This window comes from Hyperoodon ampullatus, assembly GCF_949752795.1.
Source record: "Hyperoodon ampullatus genome assembly, chromosome: 1".
NCBI classification, from domain to species: domain Eukaryota; kingdom Metazoa; phylum Chordata; class Mammalia; order Artiodactyla; family Ziphiidae; genus Hyperoodon; species Hyperoodon ampullatus.
The window spans coordinates 183434966-183458909 of NC_136914.1; the positions used below are offsets into that span (position 1 = coordinate 183434966).

Here is a 23944-nt window from a genome sequence, read left to right on the forward strand (position 1 = left end):
TTGTCTGCCATGTTATAACGCTATATTCCTAGCACTGCATGTTCTTCGCCTCCATTTCTATGGATGTGTAAAGGCCATCCCATTGCAGTTGCATTTTGTGGGAAGTATGCAAACTGGAAGTAGTGTGACATGGAAATAATTAATAAGGCTTACTGTGCATAAAATATGAAATAATGAAGTCTCCAAAATCAGTCACTTTGGAATGAAAGTCAGGTGTAATAAAACACCATGAAGAAAGGCAAACTATTCCCATGATACAGTATGCTGTTTTTTAAGGAAAAGCACTCTGCAAAAATATTAGAGGAATTCCTGAAAAAAATTTAAAAGGAGCATAAAAAAAACACTATAGTGGTTGAAAACATCAGTGTCCTGAGAATGCATCCTCCTACTTTATTCCTGTAGGAAAATTAAGCTTGATTTCTGTGAGGTCTTCAGAAATGTATTCCTCACAGAAAATGAACCCTTTTATGGTTGTACGTGTATTCATTGATAACATAAAATTCTGACTGTTACCAACCTATGTGGAATGACTTGAGCTTTTAACTTTAACTCTTTGAAAATATATATTTAAACTATAAAAGTATTATATTGTTACTACAAGTTTAGGAAATAGAGAAATGAAAAGTCGTTTGTATTGCCACATCATTAAACTGCTGTTAACATTTTTATGAATCTCTCTCCTAGTATCTAACTATGTATTAAATAATGGCAGCGGTAATATGCTTATTTTGCTTTCTAATTTAAATAGAATGCCTCTAAGAGTTTTGCTCTGTGAGTATAATGTTAAGTTTTGGTTGAGATAGGTGTTTTTTTTTTAATATGATAGGAATTTTCCTTTGCTTTTTCCTAAAAGGTTTTAAAATTCTGTATTGGTGTTAGGTTTTATCATTTGATTATAGCATCTAATGACATAAATGCTTGATTCTCCAGGTTTTTCTTGGAAATCAGATTCTATTCCTGTGTATTCAGGTGTCACAGTATGCTGGTGACTCCCAGTGTGCACTGTGTACATATGTTGGGTTTCCCACCAGCATATCAAGCTCAGTGTGCCCATGGCCAACCCCTCCTGCATCTCGCAGTCCTCTCTGCATTCCGGTCTTGTGAATGCATAACTAGAAACCAGGGGACGGTTTAGATCCCTCACCAGATTATGTCAGTCCTCCTCTTCAAATGATCTCTCTTCTCCCTCCAGGTTCACTGTTCTAGGTCTGGCCTTGGTCATTCAGTGCTGTGTATTACAGCTGGTCTCCTCACTCATACTGTTTTTTTTCTTTTTGTGTCTGCTAGCTGCTGTTCATAGGCTTCTCATTTCCTATGTGAAATGTTCTTCTGATAAAAACAGGCTTAACTTAAAGTTGTTTATTTAGAGTGCCAGTCAGGGTACTGCGATTCAACAGCTCACAATGGGGAGGAGGAGTGCGCTGCTGGAGCCTGGTACCCTGTGTGCAGGGATGCAGGGAGGCATGCAGACCCGGGGTGACCGTCTCTTGGGGGGACTGCCACTGGCATCTTGTACCTTCTCCTGGCTGCCTCTTTGTCATCTGTATTTGTCTCAAGCATTGTTGCAGTGGGCAGAATCCTTTGCTTATCTTGACCATCTGGAAAGCACATAGAACAGCTTGATTGTTAAGCTACTGGGATGGTCTTCTGGATAGGGCCTTCCTACCTCTCCCCTTAGAGGGATAGCATTGTCAGCCTTGCATCCCCTCTAGCAGAGTCATGCTGCTAGAGGTCCTAAGTAAATGTCAGAAAGGATTTGAGGTCCCAGTTGTATGTATCTTGTGTCAGACTGAGGTAGAGAAGGACAGAAAATGGTACTGGAAAGACAAAGCCAACAAACTGGCCTTTGTGAAGCAGTGAGAGGCATCGTTGCAGATGCTTGAAAAAGCAGGCTGGAAAATGTGCTGATGCTAAGAACCCTGATATTTGTGTACGTGGACATAATCTTATTTGGCTTCACAATAACCCTGTGAACTGAGTAGAGATTATTACCTTTCTGTTTCACAGGTGAAGAAACAGCCTTTGAAATTCATCAGTTTGCCCAACATCACGTAGTTAGTATTTAATAGAGTCATGACTTGAACTTAGGTTTCTGATTGCCAATTTTATATACTTCATGTTACCTTTCTTAAAACCGGAAGAATGATAGACTAACAGTGGCCATCTCCATGTCATCGGGTAAATTACATTAGGGATAGCACAAAGGAAAAATAAACATTTACCTATCTTAATCCATATTAATTATTTTCATATTTTTAAAACAGCTTTATTGAGATATAATTCACATCCATTACAATCCACTCATTAAAGGGTACAATTCTATGGCTTTTAGTATACTTAAGAGTTATGTAGCCATCACCATTATAAAATTTTAGAATATATTCATTGCCCTAAAAAGAAACCCTTTTAGCTCTCACAGCCCCCCTCCCCCCAATCCCCACCCCAGCCCTTGGCAATCACTAATCAACTTTTTGTCTCTATAGATTTACCTACTCTGGACATTTCACACATAATCATACAATATGTGGTCCTTCTTTCATTTTCTGTTTTCAGGTTTTATCTGTGTTGTAGCATGTACCCGTATTTCATTTCTTTTCAGCAAAGTTTCTGCTGAAAAATCAGCTGATAGTCTTATGAGGATTCCCTTGTACATAACTAGTTGTTTTTCTCTTGCTGCTTTTAAGATTCTCTCTTTAACTTTCGACATTTTAATTATAATCTGTCTTGGTGTGGATCTCTTGGGTTCATCTTGTTTGGGACACTCTTTGCTTCGTGGACCTGAATGTCTGTTTCCTTCCCCAGGTTAGGGAAGTTTTTAGTCATTATTTCCTCAAATATGTTTTCTGTCCCTTTTCTTCTGGGACCCATATAATGTGGATGTTAGAGCATTTGCTGTTGTCCTACAGGTCCCTTAAACTATCCTCATTTTTAAAAATTCTTTTTTTCTTTTTGCAGTTCTGTTTGGAGATTTCTACTACCGTGTCTTCCAGGTCACTCATCTGTTCTTCTGTATCACTTAGTCTGCTGTTGTTGATTCCCACTAGTGTGTTTTTCAGTTCAATTGTTGTATTCTTCAGCTCTGTGAGTCCTGTTTGGAACTTTCTTATATTTTCTATCTCTTTGTGGAATTTCTCACTGTCTTCCTCCCTTGTTCTCCCAAGTTCAGTGAGCATTTTATGACCATTACTTTGAACTCTTTATCAAGTAAATTACTTATCTCCATTGCATTAAGTTTTTTTTTTTCTGGGGTTTTATCTCGTTCTTTCATTTAGAACGTGTTCCTCCATTTAGAACGTGTTCCTCCATTTTCTCGTTTTGCTTGACTCTCTGTGTTTCTGTGTATCATGTGAAGCAGCTATCTTACCCTGTCTTGAAGGGATGGCCCTATGTGGGAAATGAACCTTATTGTTTAACCTTGCCCTGGTTTTTCGTTGTCTCTTGAACTCTCCTTCCACTTGTTTCAGTCTGTGGGGTCCAGAAACACAGTCCTCCTGTCAGCCTGGGCCTGGCGCTCAGTGGATGTTCCCTGTGCGGGCTGTGAATGCCTGTTGGCTTTGGTGGGGTTGTGCGAGTGGAATGGAGGTGTGTGGCTGCTCAAGAGCTGCATCTCTTGGTGCTGTGGCTTGAGCAGGGCTGTTCACACACTGCTTTTAGCAGGTTAGAATGAGAGGGCAAAAATGGTGCCTGCCAGTGCCAGCAAGGTAGAGGGAGCCTGTAAAAATGCCATCTGTCAGCATTCCATCCCTGGAGAGTCCCAGCAGAGTTCTGCCCCTTTGGTAGATGCTGTAAGATTACTAAGTGAATTTCCCTCACAGATGGTCTAAGCTCTTTACAAACTGCTGCTCTTTGTGCTGGGTCCTGGGGCAAGTGCTATTACACGTGCTATTTAAGAGCAGAGTCTTCATCCCCTGCCATCCTGAGTTACTCCTGAACATAAGCGCTGTTGGTTTTCAAAGCCAGACGTTTTGGGTGCTCTTCTCTCTGTTGCAAGACCCAGAGGTTGTGGTGCCTGGAGTGGGTATAAACCCCTTACTCCTGGGGGAGAAGCTCCATTTATTTGTTTGTCTATTGCTTGATTTGTTGATTGATTTTATTAAGATTTCTTTCGATTGTGGGTCACCATATTGGGAGTGTGGTTTTTGGTGAGAGCATGCCTTTCCTACCCTTCTTGATGAGGCCCTTGTATCCTTTGTTGTGGAGCAGGTGTTTTGGCAGTTCTCAGGTTCTTTTCAGAAGGATTTGTTCCCTGTGTAGCTGAATATTTGTTGTGTCTGTGGGAGGAGGTGAGTTCAGGATCTTCCTCTGCCACCATCTTGAACCCAGTTTTCTTACCATTCCTTTGTAGTAAGTTTTTAAATCAGGAAGTGTGAGTTCTCCAACTTTGTTCTTTTTCAAGATTGTTTTGGGTGTTCTGGGTCCATATGAATTGTAGGATCAGCTTCTCCAATTTCTGCAAAGAAGTCAGAAGGTTTCTGATAGGGATTGCTTTATCTGTAGATCAATTTTGGGAGAATTGCCATCTTAACAATAGTAAGGCTTCTGATCCATGAACATGTTATGTTCATTTCCATACTCTTAAACAACCAGTTTTGTCAGTCCAGTTCTTCTAGATATGGATGTTCATATTAAGTGTGTTGTATTTTGCAAAGTAGCATTAGTGGAATTGAAGTCCTCCTGCCTGGATTGTCAGGCATAGTGCAGAGGTTTAACTATTGCTCTTAATTAAACATGACTTGAATTGATAGAAAATGATACTTGGAAATTATGTGAAGAAACTAGTATGAGTAATACCTGCTTTATGATTTTCATATGAACCTTCACATACAAAGTGGTATGGTTTGTTTTGTAGTTTGGTTTTTTAAATTCTCATTTTTATCCTAAATATGTCTGACATAGGAGAGGGATTGCTTCAGGCAAACTTTCAGGTCTAGTACCTGGAGATAGGGGTGCATATCCGAAGAGTAGCTTACATATCTGTAATGAGGGAGGTCCTTCAAAACTTTGTGATAAAATTTAAAACCCTCTCACATTTGTGTTTCTGTGGCATAAATAGTCTTCTCCAGGCTTGTCATGGTCAAGTACCAGTGATGATAATGATGATTATACCAGAAGCACCAAAGGCAGCTATTGGCATGCTATGTGGTGGGGCTCTAGGCATGGTTAGTTTGACTAAGTATTCTAAGAGGCCCCATGGAGTTTGTCATCTCTGACAGAGGACTTTAATGCATTAGTGATGAAAAACGGCTCACTACTGACTCTTGTGATCTTCCAGAGAATGTAAGACAATGCAGCGGTAAGTGAGTGCCTCTTGTCCTATGTAATGTAAACACATATATTGAGACCATTTGTTTGGGTACAGTGTTCCATCTTGTGTCAGCCTCATCAGAGTCTTGAAATAGAGTAGGTGATAATATAATATCTAGACATTAACATTTTATTTATTATTGGATATAATATCTAGATACTAATATTACCTACTCTTGTTTTCCTGTTTTATAGCTTATGAGTGATCACCCAACTATTATAAAACTAGACTTTTTAAAAACAGGATATTCTTTTAGCTTATTTTCTCCTGTGTGTTGATCCTTTCTAGTTTCTTGTTCCTTCCTGTTGTTGCCTGTTGATCAGAGTCCTGTGGAAGAAATTGGTTTTGTGAGTCCTGTTGCTCTTCAGTTTGGTTAGTAACACTGTCAGAGGTGGGATCAACCACACAAACACCTATCTTTGGTCCCGAGCACAGTTAGGGGAGAGGTGGAACAAATGGCTGCTCGACAGATGTGTGCTTAGGGTTGTCAGGCCCTGTTGTTCACCCTCCTTGTCTGCTGCCCCACCTCCAATATATGCTTAATAAACGAAAATCCCCAAATTAGAGATTCATTCTTTTGGATTAAGGCTTCCATCCTTTGTTAAAATTCAAACAGCATGAACTGTTACCTTGTTAAACATTATGGATAGTTTGGGTAATTTATATTTAATTGGTTTTGTATACAGAGTTTGATAGATTTCAGTGGGGGCAGAGAGAGAACACACAATTCAATTACTAGGTACTTTGGAGGAAGGTAGGAGAAAACCAGAAAAAAAGTAAGGGCTGCCTGGAATCATGAATATAGCTTATTCGGACACTATTATTTTACCTAAGGGCAGCCTTTTATGGCCCCAGGAATGTCTGTGATGACCCTCATCTTCCTTGCAATATTCTTAGAGCAGGGTTAGGAAACTCCAGGCCCATGGGCCAAATCTAGTCTGTCACCTATTTCTGTAAGTAAAGTTTTATTGGAACATAACCATTCTTATTCGTTTACAAACTCATTGTGCCTACTTTCTTGTTACATTGGCAAAATTGAGTAGTTGTAACAAATATGGCCCACAATGTATAAAATATTCTGGCTCTTTACGGGAAAAGTTTGCCAACAAACTGGTCTAGAAAGTCTAGACTTTTAGAAGGTTAAGCATGGATCATAGATATCTTAAACTTATTTCAGACTTCTTTAACTTTTAATATTACCATTATATGGACTCAAGGGCAGTGATCTTAAGGAAGGATCACTGCTTATATCAGGATGAATGCTTGTTCAAAAAAAAATGTGTAACTTCAAAAATATTCTTAAAATAAAGGATGACACTGCTATGTTTAAAACCGAAGTAACCATTGGAAAATTAATATCTGATTATACATGTACCTGTTACACCAGCCTCTTTCAGGTGCTCCCATCTTATTACATGAGAAAAATGTTACAGTTCCCACCATAGGCATTCATCTTCTATCATTTCTGAAGACGAAGTATTTATGTTAGACATTGTAACTTATTTAACTAAATATGAATATAAATATAAAATGCTAATCTCACTGTTGGAAATTTTAAAAGTGTTGTAGCTCAGTTACGTCTTGTCTTCCTTTCTCTCTCTCAGCTTGAAGTCCATGGCCCAAAATGACTCTACCACTGGAGACTTTCTTCCGTAAAGAGGAAGACCACACAGGAGGCTGGGATGAGCATGCCACTGCATCAGATCTCTGCCATTCCATCCCAGGATGCCACCTCTGCTAGGGTCTACAGAAGTAAAACCAAAGAAAAGGAGAGGGAAGAGCAGGTATTGGGGAAATACCCTTCTTAGTTTCATTATTTTTGTTCTTTTCATTAAATACAGTCTAGAATAAGCTCTGACGATCAAGTTTTCTCTAATAATAAACTTAAAAAGCACATGGTGTGAACAGTTTTGCTCAGAAGAAGCTGTCTTTTTGTAGGTTTCTAGGTTTTCAGATTTTGCAATCAACTTATTCTGCCATGATTATATCATGACTTATTTATCTTCATTGGTTAAATATTTCTGCTAAATCACTGAGAAAAAGTTCTTTGGATTCTCAGAATATGATGCAAAAGATGAATTTATTTGAGCAAAAACATATGCCTGCTGCAAGGGTGTCATAGTTAACATCAGAGTCTACCTCTGCTCTCATATGGCTTTTGATTGGGCCTGACAATTAAATATGCATTAGAATCTAATAAGATCAGTGGTGGAGGAAGTTCAGGACCACCTAATCCCAGCCCAAGGCACCAGGAATGGCTTCCTTGAAAAAATGACATTTACATGGAGACCCCGAACCTGGAGTTAGCTAGGAGAAAGAATGTTCCTGGGGCATGCTGAAAGCCCAAAGGTTAGAGCAAGGTGGATTTGAAGATACTAAAATAGAATAACTGGAATATAAAGGTTGAATGGGTAGTGGCAAACTAGGAGGTTGGAAAAGTTATAGGAGTTACCTTAAGGAGTTTCGATTACTTTTGCAAAAGAATGAATGATCAGATTTGTGTTTTTAAATCTTTCATCCAGCCTACAATTTGGAGGATGAATTGAATGGGTGGCAGGGAGACCAGTCAGAGAATTATTTAATAGCCTACTTAGGCCAGGTTTGACCAACTTTTTGTGTAAAAGGCCAGATAATGAATATTTTAGACATTGTGGGTCAGACAGTCACATCTCTTCAACTCTGCCATTGTAGCATGAAAATGGTCAAAGACAATATATAAATAAATGGACATGACTGTGTTCCAATAGAACTTTATTTACAAAAACAGGAGACAAGTCAGATTTCACCTGTAGGCTGTAGTTTGCTGATATCTGGCCTAGGGAAAAGTTGATGGTGACTTTGTCTAGGATAGGCGTAGTGGGGATAGAGATTTACATTATTAATCCAGTGGGCTTGATGATTGAATGTGGGGAGGGACAGGGAGGAATCAGAGATGACCCCTGCTGTCTTCTTGCCTTTACAGTGTGCTTTACAAACATTTGCTTCTTAGTTCTTAGATCATTCCTATTTTATAGTTAAACTTAATCTTTGCCCAAGACTCTAAAGAATCCTTGTTAAATCAAGAATTGATGTCTTGTGTGAAGTTGCATCATTATAGGTGATGGGACACCATTCTTTCCATTATTACGTATAGAATAAAGAAAGAATCTATCGTATTTCTTAAAGTACATGGACTATAGAAAATGAAAAGGTGCCAGGTAAATTGAAAAGGTCTCTGTATTCTTATTTTGTGGGGTTTTTTTTCATTGCTTGTGTTGTCAGCCTGCACCCTTTCCATTTTCTGAGCTCTTAGAAGTGTGGCCAGCATTGTCCGACTAGGGGTAGTGGTGGGGTAGATGGTTTCAGAATGTCATATTTTCAGTATTTTAGTTTTTTTTCAACATGCTGGGGACGGGAAAATAGCCCTAAATATCTTTCCCATGTTCTATCAATTTTCATTTGTTAGTCTTCATTTAAGGTTCAGTTAAATTAATAGTCTTTTCTTATAATCCTTCTGAGCCCAAATGGATTTTTAAATACCACTAAGTAGAACATTTCCTTGGTCTGGGGTGCTTGCCTGTATTAAGTTGAGGCTGTTAGTTCCTTATTCATTGTAGTGTTGAGTTTGGGTATCAGATGGCGGGAATTTCTTGGTATATATATGAGGAAGCTATACGTATTTGTTTGGAATAGATAAAGGAAGATGTCCAGCATTTTAGCAACATTTTATTACAGGTTTGTTGTAGGTGGATATTCAGTAAATACTTATTGAATGATATGATCTATTTGATGCCATTTTTAAGGTTTAAATAAGTAGCATTAACCAGCTATTTCATGGAATTGGGATTTTGATTGGTATTGGGAAGAAGAACCATCCTGCCCCACCTTCATATGGGGAATAGTTTGAATACATGATGGCAAGTGTGACAGTTCTGGGAATCATTGTGCCAAGGTGAGGTGGCAGGTAGTGGAAGAGCCACTGAGACAGGAGCTTGAAGAGCCCCAGAAGAGCTTTGGCAGCAGCTGGCACAGCCTCTGAAAAATAATTGTTGTAGGTTTCTAGAGTCTGAAATGTGGTATCAGGATGGGTTTGGAAGATAAATTTTTGTCCAGTGAAGCCTTTTTTCCTTTATCCAGTTTCCCAGGTGCAGTGAGTTCAAAACAAAATCCTTTGGTACAATTTCTGATCCTCTTGTGCTTGGGAGAGGAGGAGAGGAGGGAAAGAGAAGCTATGCAAAGGCACCCCTTCCTTCCATCCCATCATCCACTGTTCTCAGAACCTGAAAGCTGGCAACCTGAGACAGTCCATTACATCAATAACAATTTTATTCCTTCTGAATCTTGTGAGAAGAGAGGAACATCGCAGTTTACACAGAATCAAATAATGTAACTGTTAACGTGGACACAGTTTTACCTATGTTTATCAGATGTGAGATTCTCTCTGTAGCACCCATTGCCTGAGTCTGTATCTACAATTCTAAGAGTTAGTGACTTTTACACAGTAGTCAGTACACTTGATGAATAAATGAATGAGTTCAGTTTTAATGATATGGGGACTACTGTGGAGGTGAGAGGAATGTTTTGCAGTCCATAAAAGGATTTCTTCTGCTGTTACTTATGAACTGGGTAAATGTTTCTTAAATATTTTTTTCTTAGCATTTTATAAGTATTGCTCCATTGCCATTACACTCTGGTCTGCATTTAGAAACCTGATGTTGTGGTTGTTTGCATTCTTTCAAAAGAAACATATTTTTATAGCTTTTTGCAGAATACTTCTTATAGTGTGAGGAGTTATTTGGTTAAGTCTTGCTGTTTTTGATGGCTTTCTTTGGTTCTTGTGGGGGATTTTTGAGCCTTTAAATCTTCTTTCAATTCTGAAACCTTTTCTTCTACCTTTAATCATGAACTCTAAACTCTGATTCTCTCAGGGATTGCTGCTAGAGGTTAAATTTCCATATTCTCTTGGCTATTGTGTATTCTCAGATTCATTCCCGTTAGTTCTGTACTGTGGTCCTTTGGAATTGACCTTTTCCAAATTGCCCTATTTTGCTGACTCAACACTGTTGATTTTTGCTTCTTTCTCTGTCCAAAAAGGTTCTTAATTGATCTGTTGCTATCTGATTGCATTTTGATTAATTTCTTATCTGGAGTTATTCTGTTTTCTGATTTGATACATCTCTTTACGTTTTTCAAGATTTTTTTTTATGTTTTAGTTTGTTTTTAAATAGCTTTATTAAGGAATAATTGACATACAGTAAACAATACATATGTAAAGTATACAGTTTGATAAGTTGTGAAATATATATATACACATGAAACTATCTCCACAATCAAGATTGTGAACATATCCATCACTCCCAAAAGTTTCCTCATGTCCCTTGTAATCCCTCCCTCCCACCCCTTTCCAACCCTTTCCTCAGGGAATCATTGCTCTGTTTTCTTTCACTATAGATTGGTTTGCATTTTCTAGAGTTTATTATAAAGAAGGATGTACATATATTATGTACTCTTTTTTGTCTAGCTTTTTTCATAGCTTAGTTCTTTTACAATTCATCCACGTTGTGTGTATCAATAGCTTGTTCCTTTTCTTGATGAGTAGTACCCATTGTATGGACCTACACAATTTGTTTATCTATTCTCCTGTTGATGGACATTTGGATTGTTTACAGTTTTGGGCTGTTACAGACAAGGTTGCTGTGTTCACACAACAACAAGCCCTTGTATGGACATATATTTCCTTTCCCTTGGGTAAATACCTAGGAGTGGGACCATATGTTCAGCTTTTTAAGACAGAAACTGCCAAACTGTTTTCCAAATTGATACTGTTTTACATTCCTACCAGGAGTTTGAGAGTTCCAATTCTTCTGTATCTCCACCAACCCTTGGTATGGGCAGTCTTTTTAATTTTAGCCATCTAATAGGTTATTTTAGTATCTCATTGTGGTTTTAATTTGCATTTCCCTCATGAGTAATGACATTGAGCATCTTTTCATGTGCTTATTTATCGTCTATATGTCTTTTTTCTGTGTTGGACCGTCTGTTCAAATCTTTTGTCCATTTAAAAAAAACACCAATTTGTTTTATTGTTGCTGAGTTTTGAGCATTCCCTGTATTGTCTAGACACAAGTCCTTTATCAGATATATGCTTTACAAGTGTTTACTCCGAAGGTTTGGATTGTCTTTTCATGCTTCTGCTGGTGTCTTTTAAAGATGAAAAGTTTTTAATTTTGAAGTCAAATTTATCCATTTTTTTCTTGTATGCATTGTACTTTTGACATTCTGTTAAGAAATCTTGGCCTAACCCAAGGTTGCAAATAATATCTTCTATGTTTTTTTCCTAGAAATTTTATAATCTTGGTTTTACATGAACATTTATGATCTATTTTGAATTAATTTTTATAGATTGTGTGAAATACATATCCAGCGTCATTTTTTGTTATATGAATATCCAGTTGTGCCAGTAACATTTGTTAAATAGATTATCTTTACTGCATTACCTTAAATCTGTTGCTCATATAGGTGTGTGCTTATTTTTGGGGTCTGTCTTCTGTTCCATTGATCGACTTGCCCATCTTTACATTAATACCCCACTGTCATGTACATTCTAGCTTTATAATGAGTCTTGAAAATCAGACTTTGGCAAACTTGTTTTGCCTATTTTAGGTTTTTTGCATGTCCACATGAATTTAAGAATCAGATTGTCAATTTCTGTACAAAAATGTCTACTGGGATTTTTGTTCAGAATGTTGAATCTGTAGTTCAATTTGGGGGAGAACTGATATTTTAACAATATTGAATCTTGACCCATGAACAAGGTATGTCTCCTCTTTAAGTCTTATTTAATTTCTCTCAGCAGTGTTTTATAGATTTTAGTGTATAGGTCTTTACACACCTTTTGTCCGATTTATCCCTAAGTACTTTTTATTTTTGATGCTGTTGTAAATGATATTGTTTTTAAATTTTAATTTCCTCTTGTTCATTGCTAGTACAGAGAAATAAAATTGATTTTTATGTATTGATCTTGTATCTTGCAATTTTGCCAAAGTCACTAGTAGCTTTTTTGTAGAGTCCATTGAATTTTCTGCATAGGCAGTCACGTCATCTGTAAATGAAGATAGTTTTACGCTGCCTTTTTCTATTTGGATGCCTCCCTCCCTCTTTCTTGCTCTAGTGAAAACCTCCAGTACTATACTGAATAGAAGTGGTGAGAGCACACATCCTTGTGTTTGTGACCTTAGGGGGAAAGCATTCATTCTTTCTACACTAAGTATGATATTAGCTATATGTGTTTTGTAGATACTCTTCAGCATGTTGAGGAAGTTCCCTTATGTTTCAAGTTTGCTGAGAGTTTTGTTCAGTTTTGATACTGGTAACTTGTGTCTTCACTATTTTTTTTCCTGATCTAGCCAGAGGTTTATCAATTTTATTGATCTTCTCAAAGAATTATTTTGGTTTCATAGATTTTCTCTATTGTCATTCTGTTTTCTGTTTGTTTCATTTCTGCTCTGATATTTCCTTTCCTCTGCTTCCTTTGAGTTTAATTTGCTCCTCTTTTTCTAGCTTTTTAAGGTAGAAGTCAAGGTTATTTATTTATCTTTCTTATTTTCTATCACAGGATTTAGTGATTATAAATTTCCCAAGTTCTGCTTTCATGGCATTCCACAAATTCTGCTGTGTTGAGTTTCATATTCATTCAGTTCAAAATACTTTCTAATCTCCCTTTTCATTTCTTCTTAGATCCATGGGTTATTTTTAAGTGTGTTATTTAATTTCCAAAATTTCTGGACTTTCCAGAGATCTTGCTTTTATTTATTTCTAATTTAATTCCATTTTGGCCTGAAAACATATTTTGAATAACTTAAATCCTTTTAAATTTACCAAGACTTTGTTTCATGGTCCAGAATATGGTCTCTTTTGGTAAATGTTCTGTGTACACTTTAGAAGAATGTGTATTCCGCTGTTGTTGGATGGAGTGTTCTGTAAATGTCAATCACATCAAGTTGATTGATAATGGTTTTCAAGTCTGCTAAACCCTCACAGTCTAGTTGTTCTGTTACTAGAAAGAGTGGTAATTAAATTGCTGACTATAATTGTGGATTTGTCTGTTTCTCCTTGGAGTTATACCAGTTTTGCTACATGTAGTTGATACTCTGTTATTAGGTGCATAAACATTTAGGATTGTTTGGTCTTCTTGATAAATTAACCCCCTTATTATTAAGAAATAATTATCTTTATCCCTGGTAATGATATTCTTTGCTCTGAATTCTACTTTGATAATAACTCATTAGCTACTGGGGGATTCTTGCATAAACTAACGCCTGCAGCCCACGATTTGTTATGTTAAGTGATATTGATTCATCTCCCGTCAATAACCTTCGGGTAACAAAAGACGTATTAATACACCTCTGGTCAATAATGTGATAATACAGGCACTACAGCTTTCTTTTGATTAGTATTAGTATGGTATCACCTTTTCCATCTTTCTACTTTTAACCTATTTGTGTCTTTATTTAAAGTGCGTTTCATGTAAGCAACATATACGGTTGAGTGTTTTTATTCAGTCTGACAATCTCTCTCTTTATCTGGATGTTTAGACCATTTATATCTAATGAGATTATGGATATGGTTAGGTTAAGTCTTCCTGTTTGTTTTCTGTTCATCCTATCTGTTCTTTTTTTTCCTTTTCATCCCTTTTCTGCTCTTTAAAACATTGAGTGTTTTTTAAGATTTAATTTTCTTCTTTGTTGGTTTATAAGCTGAAACTTTATTTCAGTGTTTTAAAATTTTATTTATTTTATTTTTTTAGGGTTTATATTATATATCTTTAACTTGTCACAGTCTGCCTTCAAGTGATACTTTACTACTTCAAAAATACTATAAGAACCTTACTTTCATTTCTTCCCGCCTACACCCCAGTCTTGATGCTACCGTTGTCATACGTTTTATTATATATATGTTATAAACCCTAGAATATGATGTTATTTTTAAACACTTTTATTTTTAAGGAGATTAAAATAATGAGAAAAATATCTGTTTACATTTATATAATGTAACTACAGTTCCTGGTGTTCATCTCTGAGTAGAGCTGTATTTCCATCTGTCATTTTCCTTCCATGTGAAGGACTTTCTTTAACGTTTCTTCTGTTGTGAGTTGGCTGGTAATGACTTCTTTCAGCTTTTTTTTTTCTTTCTTTTTTTGTTTCTTCATTTCTTACGTCTGGGGTTTGTTGAGCTTTGTGGGATCCGTGGGTTTACAATTTTCATTGAATTTGAAATATTTTTCAGATATTTTTTCTGTCCTCTCCCTTATTTGAGGACTCTATTACACGCATTAACTGGCTTGAAGTTTTCTGATATTATGTTTTTAATTTATTTTTCTTTCTGTGTTTTATTTTGGATAATTCTAATTGCTATGTTTTTAAGTTCATTAATCTTTTGTTTTTCAGTGTCTGATCTGTCGTTAACTCCACTTAGCGTGTTTTTCATCTCAGACATGGTATAGTTTTAATCTCTACAACTTCAGTTTGGATCCTTTCTTATATCTTCCATGTCTCTATTCAACTTTTTGATCATAAGATCCAAATTGAACTTCTAAAAATTTATTTTAAAATAAAACTGACTTAAGATACCAAGTGATGGGTATCTCTGTAGTATTTTTTTTAATTTAAAAAAAGTTAGCATAGTTGTAGTATCTTGAATATAAAGTCCGTGTTTTTCTTGTTCATCTGTCCCCTTACCCCATTATTTGATGTCTTTTCTTATCCCTAGGCCTATTTGAAAATGTGCTTCTGTGCACTATGTAGGATTATTAACATGTATTTTTAAAAGCCGAAAAGACAGTTTTGTATCTGACCATCAAATAGGTGTTTAGAAATACACGTTTCATTTGATAGTATTTGTAAATTACTTTCCATCTCAGAACAGTGTCCATTTTACCCTGTTATTAACAGGGCTCCAGGTCCACTGTAAGCAACGGCATGATTTTTAATTAGCTTAAGGAGAGAGGTTTAATACAGGGAAGTAGATGCCTACAAAGTATTTGAAGGGCTGGAGGAGTAGGCCTTCACTGGGTTTCCAGGAACAGCTAAGTCCCAGCACTCCTGGACTACTCTGTTGAGGTCAGGAGCTGACAGATCAGAAAGTTGCTGTTGATACTTCTGGTGAAAAAAAAGTCACTGTCTTTACCATGGTTTGAAAGCTACCACTGCTGCTACAGACTTTGCTGAATTAGGAAGAAGCTGCTGGCTCTAGAACCGCATCATTTGTGCCGTGATCTCAACAAGCGAAGTGGATGCTCTGTCCTCTGCTTTTCTGCCTATGTCCCAACTCCAAATCAAGGCTTTGAGTGTGAGTACACACCTAATTATGGATTAATTGGATTAGCGCAACCTAATTATGTCTGGAACCCAAATTGCAAGGTTGTCCAGGAAATACATTTTTAAACTTTCTGCCCTATACCCCTTTTAGAATGAAATTGGTGTGGAAACTGAAAGATTTGGTCCACATCACAGTATCTCTCGAAAAGGATAAAAAACAAAAAGGTAATTCAGTGATTAGCTTACATTTAAACAGTACACTCCATAGGAAATAAAAGTGGTATTTTCTTTCATGTATTTATAAACAGTTCCGTTTCTGGCCCTGTTGGGCTCACCATCTTGCTTCCGAGGTCAACAAGGGATTTTACCGCGTAGCATCAGGATGATGATCATCTGAACACACTTATATTTGCTATGAAAAGATATGAATGTTGGCAGCCAATACTGTACTCATCTTTACCTGACATCTAAAAGATGGCTTCACAATTGTTCAGTGATAACAGTATTTTGAGGCATAATCACCATACTTTTACCTCTTAATAATTATTCTCTTTTCTCTACTAGATAAATTATTCCCCTTTAAATCATACAAACCTAATATAAGGAACCTGGAGGAAACAATCTGTGTTTTAACATCTCGGAATCTCCAGCGCCATCTAGCCTAACCCCCATTTTAATGCTTGAACTTCTCTGGGTCATCATGGCTCGCTTGTTCTTGGCCCCTTTAGGGCATCTCTCATGGTACTGACCCACCACTTCCAAAGGCAGTCTGTACTTTTGGGGGTTACCAGAGATTTGAGATCCAGTATAAGAACTAACTCTCTGTAGCTTTCTCTTTTTGACAGCCCTACTTTTTTTCTTCTATTAACTGGCAGTCTTACATTCTGCGGCATAAAAATCCATTGTTTCATGTGTTACAAAGTTCAGTCTCTCAACATTCTGGTGGTTCTCTTTTAGACCATGCCTAGTTTCTTCCTGGAAGTATGCTTAAATGAAGAGATGAATATACATCTTTAAAATATACCTGTCCCAAATTATTGCCTTTGATTGGGCATCACCCTCCATGTGGTCATTTGTATGGCTTCTTGAATCATCAGTGTGCTTTACCTGCAAGAGCTCCATGAGATTAATCTCATATCTAGAAATCAGCATTTCTTTTGTCATCTGTTTACCTTTTCTTGGTCCCTGGAGTGGTTTTTTCAAACCTGCTTCCAAGTATGTTTTCCCTGTCCGGTAATCAAATCTGTCACTGTAAAGTGCTGGGAGCTACTCTAGTTTGCTCAAGTACACACGGGAAGTTACAGTGTGCTTGCAGTTTAAGAACCAAATATGAGTAATTCTTTTCTAAATGGTTGTTTTCTACCTTGTAAGGCTTGTTTTCTTTGAGAATGAAGAAATAAGATTAGATGTTTTTCTAATGATAAAAAAAGAGTGTGCTCTTATCAAACATTAAATACAAGTTGGTCAGTTTGAACTGTTACATTTTCTTGTGCACACATAGATTTTGAAGCTTAAATGTAGATAAAATTATATACAACTTTGAGGTCCTGCCATTTTAAATATTCTTAGTCAAAAGCCAGCAGTATTGGTTCTGGCTATTTTATATATTAGCAGCTTACCTTTCCCAGCCAATTCTCACATAAGTCTTGGACTGGTAACAATTTGCTGTTTACTTATTTAGGGTATGAAAATGGAAGGATGTGCATATTGACTGTAGCTGACCTCTGTGATGTTGGTTTGGGGAGAGTTTGCTAGGTAAGAGTTCATATCACATAAGTCAAATGAGGAGTCTAGTTTGGATATATGGGAGTGAAGCGCTGGCAGTTGGCGTCAGTGTGTTGTGTATAAATCGAGTGAAAATGGCACATGAATATGTTTGTCTTGGTACCATGGCAGGACTCAGTGATTATGGTTTTTTGCCACTATTCTCTTACAGCTGTCCTATGAATTAAATAACTGGGAGGCAGATAATTTTTCAGATTTTCTCAGTAAGCCTGTTGAAAATAAGAGAGCCACCCAAATTGGTTTTTAAATGCAGAGGTTTCAAAAAATAATATTATAGCCATAGCATCCTATAATAGTTGTTAGTGACTTTTATATTTGACATCATGGAGATGACTCCTTTATTTTACACAAATGGAGAAACAGGTCCAAAGAGAAATGCCCTGCCCGTGGACACTTGAATCTGTATATTCTTTCTGTGTTATTCTGTTTCCTCCTTAAAAATTCTTTCACACGAATATAAATATACTCCACACATTTATTCTTTCACTCATTTATACATCAAGCAGGTATTAACACTGTATTACATACTGGAAAGAATCCTGCCCTGAAGGAGCCTGTAATCCAGCAGGGAGACAGGAAAGAGCCGTGTCACAGAATGCAGTGAATGCTCTGATGGCAGCCTCCCCAGTGTATTGTAACAGGAACTCTTTTGATCTATGATGTGACTAGATATTGCTTTTGTTTATCTCATTTTTGCTTGGGACTTAGGTGTGCTTTTTCAATTTTTGAATCTGAGGACCCAGGCCTTTCTTCACTTTTGAAAATTTTCCACCCATTATTTCCTCACATATTGCCTCTCCCCCATTCTCTTCATTCTCTTTCTGGGAATAAAGGTCACTGTGTCTTCTGCCGTGTGTCCTGTCTGTCTCTGTGCACTGCACTGTGGGTTGATTTCTTCAGTGTTCTGTTTCTATTCACTAACGCTCTCCTCAGCCGAGTCTAGACCTGCCATTGAGAGAGTTTAATGTCTACATGTTGTTATTTCATAATTTTTTCCATAATTTCCTGTGTTTGCATTATATTTTTTATTTTTCATTTATCTCTATGAACGTACAATTCAAGTTTCTTTCCCTTAGTTTCCCCAGTGTACTAGGAATTGTGTGCTTATGTATAAAAACAATTCTGTTGTAAATATTACCTAAAACTCTAGATGTGAAAATTCTTCATAGTTTGCAGTAAATATGCTTGATACATCACCCTCTAATAAGTGGAGGTGTGCAGTTGTCCACTAATTAATTATTCCCTTCACATATGGCCATTTTTACAGCATCTAAATAGGTGAAGCTACCGCTAAGGATTTGTTTAATTTAACAAAGCATATACTTATATCATGTTTATTCTGTGCAAGGCACTGTTCTTCTCAGGGCTTTACAAATATTAATTCATTTGATCCTCATATGAGCACTATGAAGTAGGTACTGTCATTGTCACTCTCCTTTTATAGGTGAGGCACAGAAAAATGGGATGAGTTGCCCAAGGTTCCCTCGTTGGCAGTTGGCCCATGGTGGAATTGGTATTCAGACCAGCCTCCACATCCATGCTCTTAACTCACTTGCTCTTTGCATGCCACTCAGCCAGCCACTATCTTTTCAAGCCACATGTCCCTCTTAATGAACCTCACCCAGCTCCACTCCCTTTGTGTCTACATTCTTGAAGCACTTAATAAGTCTATACTGAGCCCGTTTCAGGTGTTCTTCTGTTTGCTTCCTATGTCTAAATCCTGTGTCTTCATTAATTTATTCATTCTTCAAACAAGTGTGTATTAATCATCCATTACATGGTGGGTGCCATGTCACGCATTGAGCATAAATGTGACGTTAATACAGAGACACCCTCTGTGCTGCCTAAATCTCTCCCAAGCCGTGTGCTTCTGTAAGTCCCCATGCTGCAGCTGTAGTCCAGGACCTCACCATTTCTACTGGTGCAGCAGCCGACATACTGGTCTCCACGGTTCAGCCTGTCTCTTCCTGCTCTGGGCACTGCTGGAGGAGAAAATGACAGTACACAGTTCAGTGTGCTAAGTGCCATAGTCCAGAGAAGTGCCCCTGATTCAGTCTTGTGGTGACAGGGAAGGTTTTCTGGAAGAAAAGATGTCAAAGGTGAGTCCTTAAGTAAGAGTTAGATGGAGATAGAGGTGAACAGTGTTCAGGGCAGAGAGAAAGATACAAGGCCAAAACTCCTAGGAAAGAGAAGAACACATGGCATGTTTGAGGTACTGAGAAAAACTCACTATGCTGGTGGAACTTGAAATGCGCCGCTGGGGGCAGTGAGGTGAGTCAGGAGTGGCCACATTGGTGCTGAGGGCGCTGAGATGTCAGTGCAGGTGTAGAGCTGGAGTTACACAGTTGAAGCTGTTTTAGTTAGGTGACTGTGCAGTTTGGTGAGGGGATTTAGAAAGCTGTTGGAATAGGCTGAGTGATGATGGTCTGAACTAAGGAGGTGGTGCTGGGGATGAGAGAAGTGAGCAGATTTCAAAGAAGATGAGCAGGAAGTAGGAACAACGACAGTGCTGGTGGCTGAGGGATTGTGGTGGTCGGGTAGGTGAGGTCTGGCCTAGACTGAAGGTTGACATCATTCACTTTGACAGAGGTGAGGTGGCAGTTTAGGGGAAAGATGGTGAGTTTGGTGGCAGATGTGCAAGTATGAGGTACTTGTGTGGGGTCCAGCTGCAAATATCCAGAATTCAGTTGTGTTTGAATCTCTGTAGGAAAATCTATCGAAGCTAGAGATAGAAATTTTAGAGTTGGTGACATATGCACAGTAAAGGATGCCCTAGGAATAGGTAAAATTTTCAGTTGGAATGCATAGCCTGAGGAGAAGTAAGGGTGTGTAATAGGACACCGTGGAAGCAGAGCCACCATGTCGAGTCACTGTCTCACAGACACCCCGTGCTGATAGGTACCTTTGGTGCTTGCTGTATTTCAGAATATGTTATATCTTTCTTCCATGTCACTTTTGCATAGGTGATAAAAGAGCACCCCTTTCATTCAGTTGTCCTTGTGCGGTGTTTGTGCATTTTTTGTGTTTGCTTATGAACTCAATTTACCACATTTCAGAAGCCTGTCTTTTTTAAACATCAGGAGACGGGGTCAGGGGGCTGGGGTCGGGGGGAGTGGTGGTGAGAGGAATTGGGAGACTGGGATTGACACACATACACTACTGATAGTATGTATAAAATAGATAACTAATGAGAACATACTGTACTGCATGGGGAATTCTACTTAGTGCACTGTGGTGACTTAAATGGGAAGGAAATCCAAAAAAGAGGGGATATATGTATATGTATATGTATAGCTGATTCATTTTGCTGTACAGTAGAAACTAACACAACATTGTAAAGCAACTATACTCCAATAAAAATTAATTAAAAATAAATAAACTTCAGGAGACTATTTTTATTTTTTTAATTTATTTTTTAATATAAATCTGATTTTTTAAAAAAAATTTTGGCTGTGTTGGGTCTTCGTTTCTGTGCGCGGGCTTTCTCTAGTTGCAGCGAGCAGGGGCCACTCTTCATCGCGGTGCGCGGGCCTCTCACTGTCGCAGCCTCTCTTGTTGCGGAGCACAGGCTCCAGACGCGCAGGCTCAGTAGTTGTGGCTCACGGGCTTTGTTGCTCCGTGGCATGTGGGATCTTCCCAGATCAGGGCTCGAACCTGTGTCCCCTGCGTTGGCAGGCAGACTCTCAACCACTGCACCACCAGGGAAGCCCAAGACTACTTTTAGATTCACAGCATCAGGTTATATGTGAATAACTAGTAGTGGTTGCAGTTACAAGAAAGTCCTAATAATATCTTTTGCCTCAGGGCTTTGGTTTTTGAATTAGGCTTAGGCTGATTAAGGTATAATGCTTGTGTATTACTAGCTGTGTAATTAGCATTTATAAGCAGAGTCACCATCCAAATTGTGAAAGGTTATTCATACTGTTCCCTAAGCTTCATCAATATCTGTTCCCTGAGAGCAAAGGATATTTGTAGAGAAATATCAAATTTCTTTTCAAATTAGCTGTGTGAGCCTCTGCTTACCAGCACGGTTCTTGTGGCCACTCAGTGAGTGTCACCATTCTCTTTTCTGAGTCTCAGTGGCCCTCCCATACCAACCCACTGATGGCAGTTGTCATCCCAAATCTAACTCACAGGTATGAGACTAGAATCTTTATCAAGTGAACTTTGAAACTGCCTTTGAAAAAAGTATTCCATTAAGTTCAAGGTAATACTGAGAGTTTTTTGAAGAAAATTTGAACTTTGATACCCTTACTTTAAAAAATTATTTATTATGAAAAACAAAAAAAAATGTGGGGGGACTACTTTAGATTTAAAGAAACTAAAGAGGCGTGACAACCAAATATAATATGTAAACCTTGATGGAACCTGCTAGGAAAAATAGGCAGCTATAAACTGTCTTTTTTGAGACAACTGGGAAATCAGAATATTGTCTATATATTAAATGATAATTATAGAATTATGGCTAATTTTCTTAGATGTGAAAATGGCACTGTGGCTGTATAGGAGAATGTTCTTGTTCTTAGAACATGCATTCAGAAATATGTAGGGGTAACGTGTAATGTCTGCAACTTACTTTCAAATGGTTCAGCCAGAAAAAGAAAAATAACAAGGAAAAGAAAAAAAAATGTGTGTGTGTGTGTATCAGAGAAAGAGAGGAAGGAAGCAAATGTGGCAAATTTTATAACAGTTGATGCATCTTGTTGAAGGATATAGGGTATTCATTATACTGTTCTTACAAATTTTCTGTAGATTTTTAAATTTTCAAAATAAAAATTTTGGGAAATAAAAGAATATGCCATTTTCTAACATGAGATAAAGCCAGGGTTGCAGTAAACAATGAGATAAAGCCAGGGTTACAGTAAACAATGATAAATAGTAAACAATGATAGAGAATTAAAAGGCCAGTGGATGAATTATTTAATGAGATGCTTCGTAGGTATTCAGCTATTTTAAAATCTGATTCCAAATTTTTTATGATACTTTAGGATTATGCAATCATTGGTTGATATTTATGCCCAGTTGTTGAAATAAAGAGTTTTGTTTTTAAATTATGATTATTGCTGATCATTGATGTTTCTCATCCATCACATTAGCAGAATATTCAAAATGGAACCTGTGACTAGATTAGGTTTTCTCTGTGTTTTATTTTAGGAGATTTACTTCCTTTGTTTAGGTTTTCATGCTGTCAAATATCTGTACTTTAAGTGTTCTCAGATGTGTGGCTCACTCTGTCTCTTGTTGACCTTTCTTCTGTGATATATTCAAGAAGAGTCTTCAAACTGGTGTGTCCGAGGCTGGGAGGCATGTGCAGACTCTCCAAAGGGCACACAAGCATGGGTGGGCTGAAGGGGATTTGTTTTCAGATCCTCTCTTTCCACATATACTTGAGCCTAAAACTACTCCTATGAGTTTTCCACCTGCATCTCCTCTTCTACTCGGAAGAAGAAAGACATACCCCTTAATTTTACTCTGTAGCATTGTCCTAGGAAATAAAAATCTCAGGCCATCAAAGGGACAATTGGAATTACTGGTTTGGGGAATTCTCCTTTTAATAAATAATCAAATCACTGTATACCTGCCTGGTTAGTTTATCTTTTCTTGTCTTATACAAACTGTATTTCTGATGCTTCACAAGTAGGGTATGTTGGCCTATGATTACATGTTATGAACTCAGATACACTATAGATATAGATTGATGAAAGTGACTTCACCTCTTCCATCCCCCAAAATGCCGTTCTGCAGTGAAGAGCTTTTAAGGGAGAAACCTTTGAGAGCAAAGCAAAGTAAGCTTCAAGTGACAAAAATGGCTTTTAAAAAAATGTAACTTATTTAACAATAAGCTGATTTTTTAGCTATTCTCAGTTCTTAGTTGCTAGGATGGGTCATTAGCCATAGAGTAATGCACATTTGGACAGCTGAAGCAGAACTTGTTAGCGAAGCCAGTTGTTTTCAGTGTGACTGGAATATTTTCTTGGACTATACAGTTTTTTAAAATATTCCAGGTAAAATATGAGGCTAAAACTTTTTTTTGATCCCTTTCCAATAAAATGTATGTCATTCAACAAAGCAGGTAATACTTCTTTTATTGAATCATATTATGAAATATTTATTCCAGTTACACTTAATCCTCATAAAATATTTTATATTTTCTACCACCTGTTAATAAAAAATGAAATTATGTTCTTGCTGCCAGACTGATTTGTTTTTAGCAGTATAGTAATTACAGTAGGTTTTTAGGAATTTCACCTTGGTATTTGCTCCACATCCTCTCTTGTGTGGTAGAATGGAATTCATAGCCCACATAAGTTTTTAGATCATAACAAAAGCACATGATTGAGTTCCCCTGGAAGCCTGGTGATTGGCCCAGGCCTTAATCCTACTTGACACCTAATTTAGACCCTAGTCCTTTTCTGAATCTTAAGTCTGACTTTACTTTGCCCAAACCACACATATCTTCGTTCGTACTTTTTATCTTGGCCAACACTACTTCAGCATTGATGTTTCCAGCATTGAGGGAACTTTATCTGCTATAATTTAGATTAAATATACAGTATGC

The 23944-nt window shown here is 37.5% G+C and overlaps 1 protein-coding gene across 1 annotated transcript in view; it reads left to right on the plus strand.

Moving 5' to 3' along the window:
• MARCHF8 (membrane associated ring-CH-type finger 8) overlaps positions 1-23944 on the plus strand; it is a gene marked incomplete at its 3' end in the record, with an annotated part of 105649 nt that overhangs the window by 40657 nt on the left and 41048 nt on the right. Inside the window, exon 2 of the mRNA XM_079711769.1 lies at positions 6910-7089. Coding sequence (XP_079567895.1) covers positions 6988-7089 — 102 coding nt within the window. The 5' untranslated portion in view covers positions 6910-6987. The remainder of the gene's footprint in view (positions 1-6909; positions 7090-23944) is intronic.